We start from the raw sequence: 21,197 nt of genomic DNA, 5'->3' as shown, positions 1-21,197 counted from the left end.
TTTATGGATGGTTTTTAAATTAAGTTAAAATATGTAATAGGTGTCTATACTATTCATAAATTTTGAATTTAGTCTTTATGTTTTTATTTTTAAGAATTTAGTCTTTTTATTTTTCGGATTTCAAAATTTAAGTCCAATTGTTAATATTTTTAAATTTGTTGGTGTGATATTTTAAAATAAAAAAAATCAATTGGTAACAATGTAACTAAAAGAATTACGTTATATGAACCCGAATTTAACAAAATATTTTTAACAATGTTAAGAGTTAGACCTGAATTTTGAAATTTGAAAAATAAAAAGACTAAGTTCCCGAAAATAAAAGTATAGGGACTAAATTCCGAAATCATGAACTTTTTAAATTTGTTTAAGCAAGTGAGGTTTGTTGTTTTGGATGCAAGTTTGTAAGACTCTTAGAACTTCAATTATCAAAGTTTGATTTTGATGATTTATGGACATGAAAACTATTTAGACATACTTAAAACGTGTTGTAAAACTTAAATAAACTAGAAGAAACTACTCTACCTTCATCCATGGCCTTCTTTTTAGGAATCCACATTTTGACAACCTCTTTTATCCTTTTAGAATGAATCATTTCTAAGGTTTTCAGAATTAGACCAATGGTCGAACTGGTTAGATCATTTTTCTGTCTAATTTAATTAAATAAATCATTAAAAATTTATAAAATATACAAAAATATTAAAAGTTCAATTCAATCCGTTCAACTGTTTGGTTCAATCAACTTTTTTTCCTTCTTCGAATCGATACCCAAATTAATTACGAATCCAACTAATTGATCCAACCTAGTTCAAACATCCTTGCTTCACTCCACAAGCACCATTTTAGAAGCCATGGAACATCCCCTAATATAGACTTAGTGGATCCATCCTTCAATATGACATTAATGGCTCTAGGTATCACTAAACTAGTATTAATATCAACACAAACTTTTGCATAAGCTAATATGTTTTACCCTACTATAATACCATCCACATCGAGTGGATTACCAAATGCACTCAGAGTATACCTTAGCCCTAAATTTGTATAGAGCTCTAAGAGAACATCTCTCAAATTTATCCATACAAACAACTTACGAAATTCAAACTCTAAATTTTTCATATTTGGTTCTCATTTATGAACGATAATCAACTTATTTTGGATATGTTGAGGACTTTGACTCAAAACTCAATTTCTATGCCAACAAGTACTGAGTGCAGTGGTAAGACACATTATACTTACTCTTAAGGGAGAACACATGTTCGAACCTTGTAAACGATATTACTAAAAGAGACAACCATAAACCTCGAACATAGATTAAAAAAACCCCAAATTTTAACCCATACTTGCGAATTGAATAATGTAGAGATTTGGGCCACCAAAGAGAACTACCGTACCTTCTCCCTGAGTTCCAATTGAAAACCCTTAACCCCCCTATTTGTCACTTTTAGATGCATGAATATATGACATAAAAATAAATAATTGAAATATATCATAAAATATAATATAAAAAATAGAATATATAAAAACTTCTAAAATTGGGATTGAAAATTGAAATATGTAAATTAGAAAGTTAGAAATTGAGATTTAATTTATGGAGAAATTATTTAATGCATTATCAATGAAATTTTATAAAAAAAATAAAGATAATATTAAAATTATATATTTGTAATTTGTAATGCTATACAGAATTTAATAAAAAATTACTATTTATTTTTTATTAATTAAAATTTCTTTTACACTCATTTACGAAATTAAATAAATAATTACTATTTAATTTAATTAAATCGTAGTACTCTTCTTGGGTTAAGAGTGGCTCATTCCGGACCTTTAGAAATAATGCGCAAAGCCCAAGTATCGGATGCCAAGCTTGCTATTCTCCTTTACAAATGGGTTAAATTAGAGTTATACTAAAAAGCCTTAAACTGGAAAATTATGTTCCAATTTGTTTTTGGATAATATATATTTTGGTCCTCAACTTGTCCATTTGTATCTAGTTGGTCTCTAAATAATTTGTTGGACTTAGTTGGTTCTGAATTTGTATTCCATAAATCAGGTTGGTACCTCCTACTAACATCAATAGTTTGTATTGACGTGGTATTGCTAGTCAATCCGGTGGTGCCACGTGGTAGCCTCTCAATATGTCATGTGCAAACATAAATTAAACAAATATATAAATTAATTAAAAAAAGTATAGTTTTTGTTTTATATCAAGAATGAGCCTGGACAAACAGTTGTCCAAATACAGATAGATCTGTATAAATTTATAAAAGTTGACCGTTATCCTTTCATTAGCATTTAACGACTGGTGACAAAAAAAAAAGTTTAATAATTGTCAAGTTTTTTTTATTATAAATCTTGCTAATAGGGATGTTCATACACAAAAATGTAAACCGTAATTCGATTGGATTGAATATTAGTATTCAAGCCTTTAATTGACATCTTTTTGAAGTTTAATTGGTGGATCCTTACCTTTTATGTATATAATGTGAATAGAGAAAGATTGAAAGGACAGAGAAGAGACACATTGTCCTTTTCCTAACATCTATATGGTATGAAAATATGAACAAATGGTTAGAAGAAGTCGTCCGATATATTTGGATTAAGTTTGAATTTTAAAGTTATCACTGTTTGGAGGATTTTATTTAAATATCTTTAGTTCAAATAAGATTAGGTTCAGACTATAGACTATAAAAGGGATACGGTCATTTGTGATTATACCAAATAAATTGACATTTATTCTTAATTTGATTACTGGATATCCCTTGCGCTTGCCTATATATTATTGAGTCCTTCCATCAGATATCTTGTTAATAAGGATGTTTATGTAAAACACTACAACATAATTTGACCACATTTAAATTTGATTGTCGGATATCACTTATGCTCTACCCTCATAATATAAAGTGACAACAACGAAAGATTGAAAAGATAAAAGAAGGGACATATTGTCCTTTTCCTAAGATCCAAGTCCCTTTCCAAGATATGGTTGCAAATTGTGAGGACGGCCAGGGAAAAAACACATTCACTAAACCAAAAGCAAATTTCAATAATTGCTTTGCTCCTTCTATTATATGGATCATATTCTTGGTTGGTAGCTAGCTAGCTATCAAAAAATATGGAGGATGGAGTCTGATTGATGCTTTTGGGGACCCTTCTTTGGTGGAAAATGATGTTTGCCTTTTTCCCTCCCCATCTTAAAATATTTGTTTGTTTTCAAACTGAAATAAGCAATATATTAGCTTCTCCAAATTTAACCAACCCTACCTAGTTTTTAAGCTAGGTTGGCATTTTGCAGATGTGGGGAAAATGGTGGGTCATATTTCATTGGATGGATATTAGCTGTTGAGGAGTCGGATCTTCCTCACGTTAAGTATTGTTCTCGATTTGAGGTTTATCTTTTAATTTTATTAAAATTAAAATGTATCCTTAACCTGTAAATCTAACTACGACCTCATAAAACTGAGCTACATCTACATTATCTTATACTATTTCTTCAATTTTTGTGTTTAGTGGGTGGAAATGAGTTCCATGGGTATCCCCCTCTTCATCCAAGGACCAGCTTTTTTTTTTTTTTTTTCTTTGCTTATAATATGGAGTTTTTTTTATTAATATTGTATTCCTTGCTTTCACTTGTTATAACTGCTCTTATTTGAATTTGTCTCACGGATTAAGGAGAGATAAAACAACTTTTATATATATATATATAGTAAATATATATTTATAATTAATACCAATTTTTTATAAATATATTTTTATATAAATTTATTTTTCACCTGCATTATAATCTCTAGATTCTATGCTAATAAAACCAGATTCTACAGATACTATGCAGTACTGTGATGTTAAGAAGAGAAACTGGAGAAAACCTACAATTTTCACAAGTGACCTTATCATGTCATCATTGATAAAATATATATACATATGCATATATAATATATATACACCCCCAATGACAGAAACTTAACTTATTTTTAATGTCCATGGGTTGTTTCCCATTGCATTTGCAGGAGCAGATAAATAAGTAGAATTGGAAAAAGGAAAATGAAACAAGAATAGAAAATGGAGTAACAAGATCCCTTTGAGACAAAAGCTGTGACAGTCTACCCTTTTGTCAGTCCCAGTTTCTTTCTTGAAAATCACCTGTTCCAAGGATTATTATTAAGTCAATGCAGATTAAGCCATATATGTATGTATATATATATATATATTATATCACAACAAGTGAAAGAAAAGACCAACCTGAATCTTTTGTACCTGCTTTGTTTCCAGGTTTCAAGTGCAATGTTGATTTACCCTGGAAGAAAGCTCACAGTTGACAATAACAATGGAAGAAAAAAAAAACTGGTTCCAATGGAGGAAATAGTAAATAAAATACCTTAAAACATGTACCAGAGAAGCTTTGTGAAAAGTCCAACTTCTTGCAGCTACTCTTCTATACATACATGCATACATACACCAGTTATAAAAGAAGATATATATATATTATGCTGTAAAGTATATTGTACTTATAATGTAGAACTTGCCTTGGAAAAACTTGTTAAAGGGGAGGTTGCAGTGTCATCATCAACACCATGTTCTTTGATTTTCTTTTTGGCTTTGCTTCTTTTCTTAACTGGTTCAGAGCATTGATCATAATCATCATAGTAACGTTTTGGACCAGAAGATGCATCAGATACCATTGATAAGTCCACCTCAGCAGCTTCGTCAGCCATGAATATACCTCCTTTTCCTACATATTCTTCATTTGGACGCTGAGTTTGTGAGTAGTAAGAGGATTGATCCAAGTAAAATGTCCAACCAGGCTCACAACCACTACTACCACATTGTGAAGGTGATATATTCATTATATGAACAAATGAAGGAAAAATAAAGGAACCTTTTTTTTTTTCTCTTGGATTTTCATGCAAAGTCCTTGAAAGGTGTTTGTGTATATATACACTCAAAATCTTAGACTAGTTCTGTCCTTTCTCCCACCCTTTGGCCCATCTTGTTTTTTCTTGTGTAAATCAAATAAGTGGTGAATGGTGATAAAGGGGAAATGACCATACATACATGATGTCCCTTTGGGGAAGCTGTTGGAATGCATTAAATGGTGGAAAGAGGCCGGTCTAAAGTGACCCCATGAATGTCTTGTTAGATCATTGAAAAAAAATATAAATCATCTAATGAAGATTCCATCTTCCCAAATTAAGGCTAACTTCTTTCAAGAACTATATGCAATAGCAGCAAAAGCCTATAGAGACTATGATTTAATGCTAATGCCAGCACTTCCAAGAACTATTGACGCATTTGCTTGGTATTTGATGAGTATATTCAATTTTTTTTCTTTTTAAAGTATACATATTTGGAGAGTTATGCCTCATACTTGTTTCTTAATTTATGTTTGAGAAGCAACAAGTCCTTGGCCAGTTGGCAAAGGTTGGTGAGTATCAACACAAATTTATTGGAAAATATATTTTGTTATAATGTTTATCCGGTAAAAAAATTTAACTTTTATGAGTAGTCTTTAGGTAGTAAGTTTAGTCTTAAGTTTTATGTTAGTAGGGGAATGAATCCCACATCATTTAGGAATAAAAAAAAGGGGGATTGTTAGTTTATATAAAACTCATATCCCATATTGCTTAGAAAAATAAAAGTAGTGAGACATTGGGTCTATATAAAACTTATGTAGTATATGTTAAGTGCACCAAACCAAATATTGAATCTTTTATTTGGTCCTTTAAGTTCTTCCTTTATTTTCTTATTTTGGAGTTTTAGGAGCTGTAGTTAAATTTTAGTTTAGTGGAATTGTGAGTTTGAATATTTTATAATAAGTATCAGAGCCAAGTAAGTAGTGAAACTTTTCTTAGTATGCTTTGTGGTTGTAGTATTATCTTATTCCACAACTATAATATGTGGTAAACTTGCATAATGTCTTATATGCAAAGACAAGACCTTTGTGAGGTTATCAATGGTAATGAAGTGACACAACTGGAAGCTGAGGATGCAAGTGACACACTAAGAAAATGGAAAATAAAATTCGGTAAAGCAATATTCACGTTGAAGAAGATGATTGAAGAGGACATGTTGGAGCACATCCGAGATGCCAAAACTCCCAAAGAAGCATGGGATACATTGGCAAGTTTGTTCTCCAAGAAAAATGACACAAAGCTTTAACTCTTCGAGGGCCAGTTATTGTCAATGGCACAATGTGACATGACAATCTCATAGTATTTCCACAAAGTGAAATCGTTATGCCAAGAGATAGGTGACTTGGATACACAAGCTTCAATCGGGACATTAGGGTAAAGAGGATAATCATCCATGGCTTGAAACCAGAGTTCAAAGGTTTTGTTGCTGCAATACATGGCAAACCTAACCATCACTTGTTGAGTTTAAGAATTTGTTTGTTGGTTAAGAAGCGTTAGCAAAGAAAGGAGGAGCAAGCATTCTATACCAACCAGAGCAGTTGGAATTCCAAGCAGCAAGGTGGATAGAAAAGAAACGAGGACAAGGTGAAGAGTTTATGATATGAAGGGAGTTCTTGTACAGGGGGTGCTACGAAGTCCCATGACAGTGGCAGGAAGTTCAGAAGGAGATACTACAATTGCGGCAAAAAGGGTCACAAGGAGCACGCTTGATGGTCGAAGAAAAAGCCCGTGAAATGTAATGTTGCTACTGCCAACAGTGAACAAGAATGGGATGTCGAGGCACTGTTTGTTGCGGAAGAAGAGATGATTGCAACTATAACGTGCAATCGAATCAATTATGAGAATGATTAGATTGTTGGTTCGGGCTGCTCAAAGCACATGATAGGTGATAATAAGTAGTTACAAAATTTGTCAGAGTATAAAGGAAGCCGTGTGGTAGTGACTGCAATCTTGTTTACAAAAAGGCTTGTGTGATAACAAGCTCAAAAGTTTCTGTCCTCAATTTGGCATGCTGAAAGTTGGTGTGTTGAGGGGGGGAGTATTGAATATCAACACCAGTCTTAAGTTTTAGGTTAGTAAGGAAATGAATCCCATATCATTTGGGAATAAAAAAGCAAGGGATTGTGAGTTTATACAAAAACTCATATCCCACATTGCTTAGAAAAACAAAGGTAGTGAGACATTGGGTCTATATAAAGAAAATACTTATGTAATAAATGTTAAGTGTATCAAACCAAATATTGAATCTTTAATTTGATTCTTTAAATTCTTTCTTTATTTTCTTATTTTGGAGTTTTAGGAGGTGTAGCTAAATTTTAGTTTAGTGGTGTAGTGGGCTTGGGTGTTCTACAAAGGTGAAGGTTTTGGGCTTTAAGTACCTAGACTTAAAATTTATAGATCTCCAAGTCCCACCATGAGTTATTTCCATGTATGGGTTTTAGTTCGATTAGTTAGTTCATAGTTTGGATTGATACAATTTATAGTTTGTGTTGTAACAGTTTGATTCTACACCAAATGGTTACTCAGACATGTATTTGTACTTAGACTTTGATTGTCACACATTTTAAGGAAAAGAGTTAATATAATTTTTTACCCTTGAACTTGACAATTAGGTTCACTTTGATACATTTATTTTTTTTGTCCACTTTGGTACCTAAACTTGGTAACTACTCCCATTTTGATCCCTTAACTTGGAAAAAAAATATCAATGACGTAACTCTATAAGATTGTGTAACGTCATCATCTGAAAAAAGTGGATCTAATTACATGACACAACCTTATAGTGTCGTGTCATGTCATCAAACTTCAATTTTTCCAAGTTAAGGGACCAAAATGAACCTAGTTGTCAAATCCATGTATCAAAGTGGATAAAGAACTACAAGTATTAAAGTGAACCTAGTTGCCAAGTTCTAAGAAAAATTGCATTAATTCCAAGGAAAATGAAAAGTTTGGGTAATATAGAGTTAACGTGACCCAAATATATATAAGATGATGGATTAAATATATACAGATATATTGCTTAAGAGCATTACCTTCTCCTATTTTAAGGTAGAAAATTCACAGTAAAAGTACCATGGAGGCCCTTGCACTAGGAGTCAGATTACGTTTTGCCCATTCTACTAAAAAAATGGGCAAATTAGTCACTATACATTAAATCAAAGAGCAAACAAGTCCTCTTGGTAAAAAAAATCACCCATTTTTACTGTTAAAAATTGGTCTTATACGTCTACATGAAGTACATGTGGCATGCCACATGTAACTGTCTGGTTATTTCGCCAGCCACGCCAACTTTAACAATAGAAATGAATGAAATTTTTAACAGAAAAGGCTAGTTTACTGTTTAATCTAGCGTACAAGAACTAATTTAATCATTTTTTTAGTAAATGAGACAAAATACAATCTAACTCCTAGTACATAAACCTCCATAATACTTTTACTAAACATTAACCCTAATATTTGCATTAATGCCAACACTTCCAATAAAGAATTATGATGCACTTGCTTGGTATTTGGCTAGTATATTCAATTATTTTAAAGTTTATATATATATATATATATATGTGTGTGTGTGTGTGTGTGTGGTGGATTATGTTCCATACCCGTTTTTGAACATATGCTAAATAAGAATATTAGGTATTTTAAAGAAAATGAAAAGTTCAAAATAGCTGTTCTTGGCCCCTACTAATAATGTTGAATCCTCATGGTTTCCAATGATGCAAAATGATTTATATACACATTTAATATATGAGTGTAATAAGGCAAATCCTATAGCTACAACTTGCCTTAAAATAAAAACTGTATACATTTAACCAAAAGGTGAAAGACATTAACTTTGTTCTAAAATAGAAGTTAGATAAATATAAAAAAACAAATGACAAGGACCAATGGCCCTTAAATTAGGCCAAAAGCGGATGCTTGGTTTAAGACGATCATTTTGGCTGGGTGTTTATTTTTAATGTGATGCGTTTAGTTTTCTTTTTGTCTTACATTATAATATCGATACAATATTTAATCTTACCGTCACCGCTATTTTTATACTAACCATAGGTAAGCGCATTACTCATCTAAAAGAACCCTTAAAAAGCAATGATTATAAATTGTAACCCAAAAAATAACACATGAAGGGGGCCATTGTAGGATCTTGCTGTGGATCAAACTGGTCCCTCTCTCAGGGCATTAAACTCATCAGCACATGCCCTTCCCTTTGCCACTCCATTGGCATTTGTTTTTCTGATATTATTGCATGCTTTAATATTTGGCATTTGTGTTTTTTTCTTCTCCTCTTTGATTGAAAATGATTCTAAGTTTACTCCATTATTATCACCGATTCCATTGATACAAATCGAAATTTTCATTAACGTGAAAAAAAAAGATATATATAATTTGTGAAGTGGACAAGGATAGGTTAGTTAAAAATTTATCATGAAAGCCCCTATATGCATTTTATTTTCTTTATTCAAAAAGATAGGTGAATTAGTCCCTATACATCAGAGCAAAAAGCAAACTAATCCTTTCTGTTAAAATTTTCATCCATTTCTACTGTTAAAAATTGGCGTGGCTGATGAACTGTATATCATGTGTACTTCATACAAATGTGTAAAGATTCATTTTTAACCGTGAAAATGATAAGATTTTTAATAGAAAGACCAATTTACTTTTGATTTAACGTATAAAAATTAATTTGCATAATTTTTAGTAAAAGGACAATTTAGTCTTACAAGAAAAAACATATAAAGATTTAATTGCCAAATCAGTACTCCCAAATAAAAGAAAACTATAAGCTTACAGTTCGTAAACTCCTCAGCCATCGATTTTTTTAATATTTAATATTTAATTAAGTTTAAAAATTATATTTGAGGGTTTTGAATTTTATCAAAATATTAAATTAATATTCTAAATACCTTAAATTTAAAATAATAATAATAATAGTTATTATAATAATTCAACGGCTCACAATTGTTTGTAAGTATATGGACTGTGAGCTAAGTCTCACCACAAATAAAAGCCTCCTGTTGTCGACAAATTAGGATCAGATTAAAAATTGATTAAAATTTCGATTTGAAAAATGGTATTGAATCAATTAGATTGAAAATTGATATAATCGAGTTGTTTTTAATTTTTAATAATTTTTTAATTAAATTGATTGGACTAACGGATCGATGACTTAACCAGTTTGACCATCAATCTGATTCTAAAAATATTGATCGGAGTATCCAAATTCTCTCGTATTTTGAATAGACCTTCAAGATTGGGCATGTAGCTGAACAAAATTTAATCTTATTTTCTTTTCCTTTTTTCTTCACTTTTTCTTATCTCCTTTCTCTTTCCAACCCAAATTTTCTTTGACTCCTCTCTTCCATCAACCCAGAAGTTGGCTAAAAACCTATGCCACCCATTGTCGTCGATAACCTATGGAGCCCTAAAACTCACCCTTGATTATTCTCGACTTCCAAAACACATTATGTTTTGGCCCCATCAAAGCTGTCGAGCAATGGAAGATACATGGAATGCACTAAATGGAAGATCTTAACTCATATTGGTAATTAAATTATTTATTTTAACGGTTGATTAAATTTGATGGACATATTAGATAAAAGTTGATCATATATAAATTTATTCCCCCTATTTGTTAAGGTCATACACACATGAACTAATACAATTTTATAGCCTCAATCATTAAGGATTCGTGTAACAAAAGGGAAAAGGTCAATTCCAATTTCTCATCAACTTAACCTTATGATTTATGAAAATAATATTATTCTACAGACCCTATAATTATTATTTAACATAATATTAATATTTTGAATTTTATACATGAAATTGCCAAAATTTCTTATTCATTTAATCATGTAGAGCATATAAGTTGTGGTGCATTTGTTGGTGTCATGACTTCATCACATGGAAAATGAAAAGTATGGGTCATGAGTCTTCCCTTAACTAAGGAGACAGTAACCTCCAGGCAAAGGAAGTGGCTTGTTTGAGTTGGTGTATATAAACAACCCTTGTGTATATCCGAGGCTTTAAAATTCAGATTATGGTGCGCACGAGATTCTTATATCTCCACCTTGTTAATAATTGCAAAGAGAATTAATATTTACTTTAATACAATGTCTAATAACAACAAAATTCTGAAGATAATGTGAGAAATTTTACCATATTTTGTGGCAATAGAAAATATTAGCCATTTTACCATATGGAAATTTTGGTTATAGTAAGAAAAATTCTCAGGAGTTAGGGTACTTAAGGAGAAGAAAGAATTTTTAGTTAGAATTTTGTTATACAATTATAATAAAATATATCATAATCTGATTTGACGTCCGACACGAGGTTTAACCCGAAAACTTCACCAGAACATTCTCTCTTATTTTCCATTTTCGTCGATACTGTGTATCAACAATTTTGTATGGAAATAAAAAGGTGAGATATATAAATATGACTTTCACATTTATAGATGTCGATCTTATACACGTGGCATGTCGCGTATACATACCTCATTCTGACTTACGGGATCAGTTTTTGACAGTAAGAGTGAATGAAATTTTTAACAAAATGATCAGTTTGTTCTTTGATTTAACGTATAAATTTAATTTTTTAATTTTTTAAACAAAAGAGATAAAATGTAATTTAGAGTTAATTCTACTTTTAGTTATTAATGTATGATATATATTAATTCTTTTAATGTTGGAGATTTTCTTTTCCAATAATTTCTAAATATTTTTCTTGAAATCCAAGAAAAGCTATGACTTGATCCCTCAAGGGGTATGAAATCACCAACAACAGATAGACAAAAACATGAATACACATCTCTAGAACCAGGACTTCTCAGAGAGAAGAATCTCAATTTTTTACTTCAACGTGGCAAACACCAACAGCACCGATCTAACTGGGAAGAAAAAGCATCACACTTTTCAACGCAATAAGACCACGTTTTATCGAAAACCCATCACACAATCAGCCACCTGTAAGTAAAAACCCCTCCAATCACATTCTTACTCATGATCCATCCCCCCCTTTGCATGCAATAGGAGACTAAGCCAATACCACGTGGAGCGACGACCCTCGAAATTAAACCGACAGAGAAACCCAAAGTGCCAAAAGTGTGCTGTTGTTGTGTCGTAATATTGAAGGGTGGTGAGGGGGTCGAAGCCAAAATGAAATACTCACCAAACCAAACGCTGATAGGTGTAACAACGCATGGCCGCCAACGCCACATGTAGTTGTAAGTAGTAGTGACACACACAGGGGTTTTGATTGGTGTATGAGCGGTTCTAAAGTTACGTGTGGGATCGATTTCAATGCCTTTGCTTTTGCTTCTCATGCTATCTTTTGCTTTCCTATTGGTTGGTTTTTGACTCTGGATTGGTTGGATTTTGGTTTAGGTTATTGGTTTCGGATCATTTGGGTTTGAAATTTTTTATATTATTTTCTATTTTTAATTATTTTAAATTTAGATTATTTTATGTTCGAATCATTTATGACGGAGTCATTTAAGTTTGTCGATCAATTATTTAAGTCGTGTTTAGGATATTTTGAATTTTTTCATTCGAGTTTGAAGCTCGAGTTTGAATTACATAAGTCATTTTTATTCTGAATCCGGGATTAATTTAGATTTAGATAATTTTGTGTCAAATTATTGAGGAGTTAATTCAAAATGGATGTATTTAAGTTTTAACATTTTCAATTATTTTAGATTTTGTATCATTTTAAAATCAGATTAATTTCAATTTTTGGTCGGTTTGAATTATTTAGAGTTCAAATCATTTTCAACTTATTATTTAACAATTCTTATTTGTACTTATCATTTTAGATTCGGATCATTTAATATTCGAGTTGTGTTCATTTCTAATTCAGATATTTTTAAATTTTTTAAAACAATTCACACACCTTGAGTAAGAGCAAATCATTATCATAAACACACACTGGTACTATAATTCGAATCCACAACATAGTCTAGAAGGTGAACACATAACTCGAATCCACGACATAGTATAGAAGGTGAACACTAATCATCATTAGACCGATTTGGGTTTGAATTATTTTAAATTTGAGTCCAGCAGAATTGGATTATAGGTTTTCTTTTAATCATAATGATTTTGTCGGGCCTCTAACTTTACAAAAGAAAAAAAATTATTTTAGCTTTTCATTTAATTTTTCATCTCTTTTAGTCATTGAACTTGTATTTTTTGTCAAATCAACCCAAAATGGATGGAAAGGTTAACGTTTGTTCACTTTGCTAACGTTATATGCACACGGATTGCCATGTGGATGACATGTCAACAACATTTAATTAATTTTTTAAAATTTAAAAGTATTAAAAATATTTTTTATACTTATTATAATGATTTTAAATTTTTAAAAATTAATTAAATGTTGACATGTCCTCCACATGGCAACCCACGTGTATGCCACACCAACAAAGTTAAAAAAACGTTACCTTTTTTATTTATTTCGGGTGATTTAACATAAAACATAAATTTAAGGGATAAAAAGAACAAAAATTAAATAGATGGCTAAAATGATTTTTTTTATAAAACTAGAGGGCCAAATAAGTTATTATGTTTTTTAATTATGGTTTTTTTAATTATTAAGGAAAAGGGATTTGAATTGATCTGTGATGTGTTAGCATGCATGTACCTATTTGCTACTGCAAAATCCCACATGTCTGTATCTTCTTAAGCTCCTCAAACACGTACCCCATCATTCAAATATCCAAATGTCAACATCTCCCCCTACCTCTAAACTTGCTTTCAATTCATTGGCTAATTTTCTACTCTTTAAAACCACCCCCATCACCCCTCTTCCATTTCCATACCTTTTTGAGTGTTCAAACATAAAGTTTGAGAGAAAACAAAGTCACCACCATGATCAAGACCTTGAATCCTTATTCAGCTAAAACAGCTGAAATTATGTCTAGGTACCGTCCTATAGCTCCTAAACCTGAAGTGTTACCTGAAAACTCCATTGATGAAAGCTCAGCTATGTCTCAAAAGATGAGACAGTCACCTTATTTGAGGAATTTATGGCCTCAGTTACAAGCTCGACCTAGTAGGAATAGAAAGAGAGGGAGAGGTACTGGCTTATCACCACCACCGCCAACAACAACAGCAATGAAAAGAGCAAGAACCCAATATTTCTTAGGGCTTTCTCCACCACCGCCGCCGCCGCCGCCACCACCATCATCAACAACAAGTTTGGTCTCACTCCCTCTTCTTCCATGTTTAAAGGTGGCTGCTCATGAAATACCGGAAGAGAAGGATTTTTTGAAGCAGCTCCAAGGTCTTCCTGTTCTTCCCACTAGTAGTCTTATAACACCTCAGCCAATTAGACCAGTGGGTTCAACCATCATTGTTGGGTGCATTAATGAAGCACCAGCACCAGCAGCACCATTGCAAGCCCCTAAGAAACCAGAGGAGGTTGAAGATGATATAGAATCTGAGTCCATGCCAACAATTATATCTGATTCCAACAACAAAGTCAGGCTAGCAAACTCAGCTTACAAAGCCATGGTGGGTCAACCTGAATGTCCCTGGCTTGATTCCATGGTGAAAGGCAGTGAATGCAAGAGAATTTGTGGGGAAGTGATGCTTAATCTATCTAATTCAAGGGTGCCTGTTAAATCAAAAGGGTTCTCTTGTTGGGTGAGGATTGAATGGGGAAATGAAGGGAACAATAGCAACAACAAAGGGTCGATCACAGCCTTTTGTGATGTAGTGAGATTATCTTGCCAGTCAAAAGACTATCTCTTCACATGGAGGTTCCATATACCCACCATAGGGAAAACATCTTAGTTTAGTTTCAATGTGTGAATTTCGAAAAATGTACAAAGTTTTTCTTTTTCTTTTACTGCAAAATGTAACCTTAACCAGTTAGTACTATATGCAAGTACAAATGTCACAAATATATAGTATATAGTGTAGTAGTTTTTTGTCAGTATCTTTTGTGTATAGATATGCTATGAGAAGCTTTTAGTACTATTCTATATATGTACTTCTTCAACTTTGTTGTTACTGTCATATAGGAATTTGCTATTTGATCCTTAGTTTATCATTTATCAGCTCTTTTTTACATTAAGTATCTGATGCATCAATAAAGAATATTGATGTTGGTATACTGTTTTAAGCTTTGGTATTTCCTCCATGTACTGATTCGTTTATAACTTGGTGTCATCTTTTGCTGTAATTTAACTCACGGGTACTCACCAGAAACATGAACAGGTAGGCAACCGTGAACTGCTAACCATAAACTTTAATCTGCCCTCTGAACATGAGAGCATGAACTGGTAGGCAACCATAAATCCATGTTTATCTTAAGCAAAACATTTCACTTTCAATCAGGCATTTGGTATGCAATTTTTGTTTCAGTTTATACCCCTGCCTTCTACCTCTTTTATGCAAACATGGGAAAATTACAGTGCAAGATTTTCCCTCTTTGAAACTAGAAGTAATAATATAACAAGCATTGACAAACTCAATAGTATATATGCTAAGAGACTCAAAATAGGTCTTGTGGCATCTCATTTAAGTACACTACAAGATGCTGCACAGTATAGCATTTCAACAAAAACAAAAACCAGACACAGTAAAAACATATATGATAATATATATAGAAGAAAAGGACACTAAAACACCATTGATGACAGAGATTTTAAGATTCAGCAGCAACTTCAGTTCCATCCTTCTCGCGATCGCCTTCGAGCTGGCTTAAGTTCCCTTTTTCCTTAATGAGTTGACCATGGTGGTGCTTGCAGTAAAGTCTACCTTCATGTGCTATATAATTTGAAGGGCTTATAACACATCCTCCATGTGTGCATTTGAAACAACTCTTGTGGTAAGGGGTACCATTCACTGTAACCTTTTAGACAAATCAAAAACATTATTTTTTACCGTGTATATATATACTAGGTAAAAGTATAGTATCATGGACACCCCTCTCTTAGGAGTCAATTGCATGTTGTCCTTTTACTCAAAAAATGAGTAAATTAGTCTCTATATCTTATATTAAAGAGTAAATTGATCATTTCTGTTAAAAATTTATTTCATTTCTATTGTTAAAAACTAGTATAACTGATTGAATAACCAGACAACTACTCGTGATCTGTCATGTGTACCTTATACTGACATACGAGATCAATTTTTAATAATAGAAATAGATGAAATTTTTCACAAAAGGACCAGTTTATCTTTTGATCTAATATGCATAGACTAATTACTCATTTTTTTAGTAAAAGAAGGCAAATACAATTCGACTCCTGATAAAAGGATTACCATGTCAAATGCTGAAACATCATAGGATAATGTTTACCCTCTCAGTTGGATACACTGTGTTTTTACAACCAAAACATTTATCTCTTGTTCCACCAAACATGCCTGATACTTTAGTAGCTATTGGTTTCTACACAAAGAAAGTTCATATAGTCATGAAAATTTACATATAAGGACTTGTATATGTAATAAGCAAGGTAAATATACCTGAAAAGCCCCTCTATTATGAAGACCTGATCAAATTAGTTACTATTATTAAATAGATAAACTTAGTCTCTGTATAACAAAGTTAATATTTTAAAGTATACGGTTCTACAAAATGAAATATTTTGTTTGGAATTGAAGTACAATTAAATAATAATAATTTTTGAGACATTTCTTATACAATAAATGTTAATTACATTACAAGTTGGAGATAAAACTACCATGGTGACCCGTGTACTAGAAATTGGATTGCATTTTGTCTCCTCTACTAAAAAATGAGTAAATTAGTCCAAGTATGTTAGATCAAAGAGCAAAATGGTCCTTCTGTAAAAATTTCTTCCAATTCTACGATTAAAAACTGGTCCTTATATGTCAACATGTTGATTATTTCATCAACTACACTAGTTTTTAATAGTAGAAATTAATAAAATTTTTAACAGAAATGATCAATTTGCTCTTTAATCTATAATACAAGGTTAATTTACCCATATTTCAAGTAAATGAGGCAAAATGCAATTTGGCTCCTAGTACAAGGGCCTTCATGGTACTTTCACCCAATTTGAACTTATTTGATTTTCTTAATAGTATAAGGATTAAATTGATCCATTTAATAATAGAGGGACTAATTTGATTTAGTCCCTATAATACAGGGACCTCTCAAGTATTTTAACCTAATAAGCAGGCATAGTATAGCTTCTTCCATGTAATTTACCTCACCATCAACTGGTTTTTCTGGCTTTGCAATCTTTGGTGTACCTATGGAAGATAATTGAAAATTGAACTTGAAAAAATCAACTAGATCTATCCAAAATCATACCATTTTGAATCTATTTGAATATATATATATATATATATATATATATATATATAGAAGAAACCCAGAATTTTTATACCTTCAAAACTTTTCTCAAGACTACCAGTTCTTTTGAAAAGTTGATCAAAATGAGGCCTGCAATACAAGACTCCTTCAAAGGAATTGTAGTTGCCAAGCTGCAAAATGAGATGTGTATGTCAATATTGATTTTCATGAAAAGACTTCATGGTTTAAATTATTACTTTCCAGTCCTCCGCTGGCAAATTGACGATATTATGACATAATTTATCATACCAACACACCATGTATTGAACCATTACTTACCTTCAAAGTACCTTTGCAGTGATGGCACCTAAAACAAGCCTTGTGATAAACCCTGTTATCAGCTGTTAATTTATCGACCAAATACACAGTTTTGTCACAAGCCATACATTTCTGGGTTGTTCCTGCAAATGCCATGGTTGGGTTCTTTTGATAATATTCCCTTTCTCTTTGCAATGTGTTGTTTTGATGGGGAGTGAAGAAAAAATAGAAGAGGATAAGGAAAGGGATGATGGAGAAATGGAGTGATTTAGATTGAGGGGGACCAAAATGCAGGTGTATAATTTTAAAGGGTCTTTTTGCTAATTCATTTTTTGTCCAATCTTTAAGCACATCACTACCATTCTCTCTAGATATTTTTATATATCAATTAATATTTGGCACACTCAAAATTAAATAGACAATATGTCCTTGTCTGAATCAATGACAAAGAATAGAATTATATAATGTTAATGTCTTAAATGTGAATTTATCATCTCTCTCTTCCAATGGATTTGAATTAACCTACTTGTACAGAGATAGATAGTACAAAGCAGCTTAAATTTGATGAGTACAATGATAAATTTAGTCTTTAATATTTATATTTTTTATCAATTTAGTCCTTATTCAACAATAGTTCAATTCTATGCTACCATTATGGAGCTACTTTGCCTTAAATCACCCAGACATAAATGCAATATAGGAGCTTCATTTGTTAGCTAGAAGTATATATTCCAGTTTTACAAATTATGGGTATAGGACAGTTGTGGGTGGGTTTTGAATGGATGATTAGGTGTGGTGCGTTTAGTTTACTTTTTGTCTTACGTTCTAGTATCATTATTATATTTAATTTTACCGTCACCGCTATTTTTACACTAATCTCAGATAAATGCACTATCCATCTAAACTTACCTTAAGTCTTTGCTCGATTAATTTTGACATTATTATTTATGAAAAAAAATATAAATTTAAGTATATTAAAACATGTTTATCATTCTATTTAAATATAAATTTAATCAAATATTGATTGTAAGTATTGAAATTAGTGGGACAAAAACTTGACTTTTGGTTGAAGAATTTGGGGGCCCTATGAAATGCCAGCCCACCCTATCCAAATATGCTTAGCTGTCCTCTCCTGCTTTAAGCCTCAATGATATTTTTCTTTCATTCTAAGCCAATGGCATAGTTTCAAAGTTGAATATTATTTGAATTCTAAGTATAGATATGTGTTGGAGATTTTTAAAAAAATTAAGAATTTTTATTTTTTTTAGGTAAAAGATTTAGTTCAATTATTGTTGTCGTTGGTAATATTCATTAAAATTTATTAATTTAACGTGTGTGTTTTTCGTCAATCATATACTACATCATATGAAGATAGTTTAATCAACGTCTGAAGTTGATAAATTTTGATGGGAAATACTAACAATTTTAATGATTGGGTTGAAATTTTTAAAATCAAAATAGTAAAAGGACTTAACTTTTTAAGTAAAAGAGTTAAATCTCAAATGTTATCAAAGTACAGGGATTAATAGCATACTCTTACCAAAAAATAATTTATTCTATTGTTAGTTGTTAGACGTAGGGGTGAACGCTTGATCAAATTGAGTGAAAAAATTTCGACATCCTAACTCAATTTGAAATTCTTTCGAACCTAATTGAGTGAAATGAAATTCAAGTCGAGTCGAATCGAGTGAAATTGTTCGAGTTAAATTAAAAAATTAAACATATCAAATAAAAATATTATTGCAAGATAACTAATTCTATGTTAGAACAAATAAATTTAAAACCATATATATTTGAAAAAAAAATTCAAAGCAAAATAAAAAAAATAAGATACTTAAGTATGACAAATTTGAATAATTAATTAGGTCCCTAACATTATTGTTTTAGAATATTTTTAAAATCTTAACTTTTTTATATATTTTTAGAATTTTAAAATTTTTATAAATATTTTAAAATTATTTTGAATTTTTTTTTGTAACCTTTGTTGAGAGATCAATGTGCTTATTTTCAAAGTTGACAGGGACTAAAAAGGTATTTACACAAATCTATATTCAAATTGTGAAATTCAACTCGACTCGAGGTATTCGAGTTGACTTGAATAACTCGATTCGATTAACTCGAAATTTAATTTTTTTATTATTATTTCAAATTGAATCGAATTTTGCTCATCACTAATTAAATGGACCAAAACTCAATGACACGTTCCACCTGAGTAAATATGTGTGTCATATCACCATTTAAAAAAAAGACAATTAAATTATTTGATAGAATCAACGAAAAAATAATCTTAAGGTTAAAAATAAATATTTTGAAAAGTAAAAAGATTAAAAATACCAAACAAGGTAAAAACATTTTATAGACCTAATTTTTCCTCGTTGCCCTACATGCATAGCCCTGCCTAGAACAAACATGTTGCTTAATAATACAAGTGAGCCCACATATTTCTTCATAAATGGGAATTTGGTTAAGTTCACTCCCCTTTGACCCAAACTACCAAAAAGAAAAATTTTCCATAAGTTTTGATGTGAATGGTTGGCAAATTTGCAATGCATTACAGCTTGTAATAATCATGCACCTTATTTGTGAACCCATGTGCCTGAACCACTGGTTGGACCACCTTTGCTTTATTGTCATTGGGTCCAAGAACCTGATCTTTAACCATGAGCCTAGGGGCCACTTGCTAGCCTTGCTTCCTTGTTTACCGTTGTGTGATTGAAGATGATGAAAATTAGGGTTGGCAAAATAAATCGAATATTTGAATTGTGGTGTATGACAGTAAAAATATCATGAAGGTTTTATAATTGACGTTTGGTTGTAAAAAATAAGTAAATTAGTTCATGTACGTCAGATTAGTTCTTCTGTTAAAAATTTCATTTATTTCTATTGTTAAAACTGGTCCATGTACGTCACCATGAATTACACATTGCATGTCATGTATGTCTGGTTATTCTCTTGGCATACCAATTTTTAACAATATAAATGGAAACAAATGATTGTTTTGTAAGCATACTAATTAGGATATATTTATGAAAAACAAAATACAAAGGATTGGAGTTTGGAGAGAGATATTTTTAGGGAATTTTTAAATCAGTTTTAAAATTTTAATTCATTTATGATCCACATTTAATTTGAATATTGTTATTTAAATTTGAATCCAAATTAATTTGTTGAATATCCGAATCCAAGAAGTTGAAAAGATTTTTAAATAAAAATTTTAAAAAGTAAAGTGGATAATAAATTCAATATTCAAGTTTGATTTCTTTATCCATTGAATAAAATAAATTCGAATAATGGATATATGAAATTTAATATTTTCATTAGCACCAAATTTACGACAAATAATGATTAAAATAATTGAACCTAAAAAGAATCAAATATATTTACAAATATCCAAATATGAATTACCAAATACTATCCTTAACTATTATCTTCATTTCTATTAGTCATGTTAGAATTGGATTGGATTAACTGGTTCAATCAGTTCAACTGATGAAATAAACTAAATATCAAAGCTTTTAGAAACTATGCGGTCGAACTAGTCAGACCATCGATTTTTAATTCGATCGGTTCATCTAGTTTAATTGAATAAACTATTAAAAATAAAATTAGAAAAAATTACTAATCCAACCTTTTATTCTAGATTAGTACCCTGTTCAGTTATCGGTCCAGTCTCGGTCCAGTCGGTCCGATTATGATTTTGAAAATTGT

At 31.2% G+C, this 21,197-nt stretch overlaps 3 protein-coding genes across 5 annotated transcripts; 1 reads left to right on the top strand and 2 right to left on the bottom strand.

The window, feature by feature from the left end:
• Positions 1-3,869: 3,869 nt before the first annotated feature.
• Positions 3,870-4,900, bottom strand: LOC105772223 (protein SOB FIVE-LIKE 5). Of its 2 annotated transcripts, none has more exons than XM_012593546.2 (4): positions 4,521-4,900; positions 4,373-4,429; positions 4,252-4,291; positions 3,870-4,137 (listed from the first exon to the last, which is right to left on the bottom strand). In XM_012593546.2, exons 1-4 carry the CDS (start codon positions 4,839-4,841, stop codon positions 4,109-4,111), a joined length of 447 nt encoding a protein of 148 aa, XP_012449000.1. In that variant the 5' UTR covers positions 4,842-4,900; the 3' UTR covers positions 3,870-4,108. The 2 variants fall into 2 exon arrangements, with proteins under 2 accessions (XP_012449000.1, XP_012448998.1); XM_012593544.2 differs by having other exon boundaries at positions 4,237-4,291; positions 4,521-4,898.
• Positions 4,901-13,640: 8,740 nt separating this feature from the next.
• On the top strand, positions 13,641-14,903 carry LOC105773543 (uncharacterized). Its single transcript, XM_012595533.2, has one exon. It carries the CDS (start codon positions 13,769-13,771, stop codon positions 14,693-14,695), a length of 927 nt encoding a protein of 308 aa, XP_012450987.1. The 5' UTR covers positions 13,641-13,768; the 3' UTR covers positions 14,696-14,903.
• A 462-nt stretch (positions 14,904-15,365) lies between these two features.
• Positions 15,366-17,844, bottom strand: LOC105773544 (LIM domain-containing protein WLIM1). Of its 2 annotated transcripts, XM_012595534.2 has the most exons (5): positions 17,511-17,834; positions 17,266-17,362; positions 17,085-17,128; positions 16,209-16,298; positions 15,366-15,758 (listed from the first exon to the last, which is right to left on the bottom strand). In XM_012595534.2, exons 1-5 carry the CDS (start codon positions 17,643-17,645, stop codon positions 15,552-15,554), a joined length of 573 nt encoding a protein of 190 aa, XP_012450988.1. In that variant the 5' UTR covers positions 17,646-17,834; the 3' UTR covers positions 15,366-15,551. The 2 variants fall into 2 exon arrangements, with proteins under 2 accessions (XP_012450988.1, XP_012450989.1); XM_012595535.2 differs by lacking the exon at positions 16,209-16,298 and having other exon boundaries at positions 17,511-17,844.
• Between the last annotated feature and the right edge of the window lie 3,353 nt (positions 17,845-21,197).

This window comes from Gossypium raimondii, chromosome 6 (assembly GCF_025698545.1).
Source record: "Gossypium raimondii isolate GPD5lz chromosome 6, ASM2569854v1, whole genome shotgun sequence".
Lineage (NCBI taxonomy): Eukaryota > Viridiplantae > Streptophyta > Magnoliopsida > Malvales > Malvaceae > Gossypium > Gossypium raimondii.
The sequence above is the reverse complement of the archived record's forward strand: the minus strand, read 5'-3'. Positions and strand labels throughout refer to the sequence as shown.

Excerpts from the sequence above, each read along its gene's own strand:
- LOC105773544 (XM_012595534.2), bottom strand. The coding sequence starts at position 17,645 with ATGGCATTTGCAGGAACAACCCAGAAATGTATGGCTTGTGACAAAACT. Across the intron at positions 17,363-17,510 it reads ACTGCAAAGGTACTTTGAAG|CTTGGCAACTACAATTCCTT; the intron begins GTAAGTAATGGT and ends CTCATTTTGCAG. Across the intron at positions 16,299-17,084 it reads AAAAACCAGTTGATGGTGAG|AAACCAATAGCTACTAAAGT; the intron begins GTAAATTACATG and ends TTCTTTGTGTAG.
- LOC105773543 (XM_012595533.2), top strand. The coding sequence starts at position 13,769 with ATGATCAAGACCTTGAATCCTTATTCAGCTAAAACAGCTGAAATTATG.
- LOC105772223 (XM_012593544.2), bottom strand. The coding sequence starts at position 4,841 with ATGAATATATCACCTTCACAATGTGGTAGTAGTGGTTGTGAGCCTGGT. Across the intron at positions 4,430-4,520 it reads CTTTAACAAGTTTTTCCAAG|AAGAGTAGCTGCAAGAAGTT; the intron begins GCAAGTTCTACA and ends ATGTATGTATAG. Across the intron at positions 4,292-4,372 it reads TCTCTGGTACATGTTTTAAG|GGTAAATCAACATTGCACTT; the intron begins GTATTTTATTTA and ends GCTTTCTTCCAG.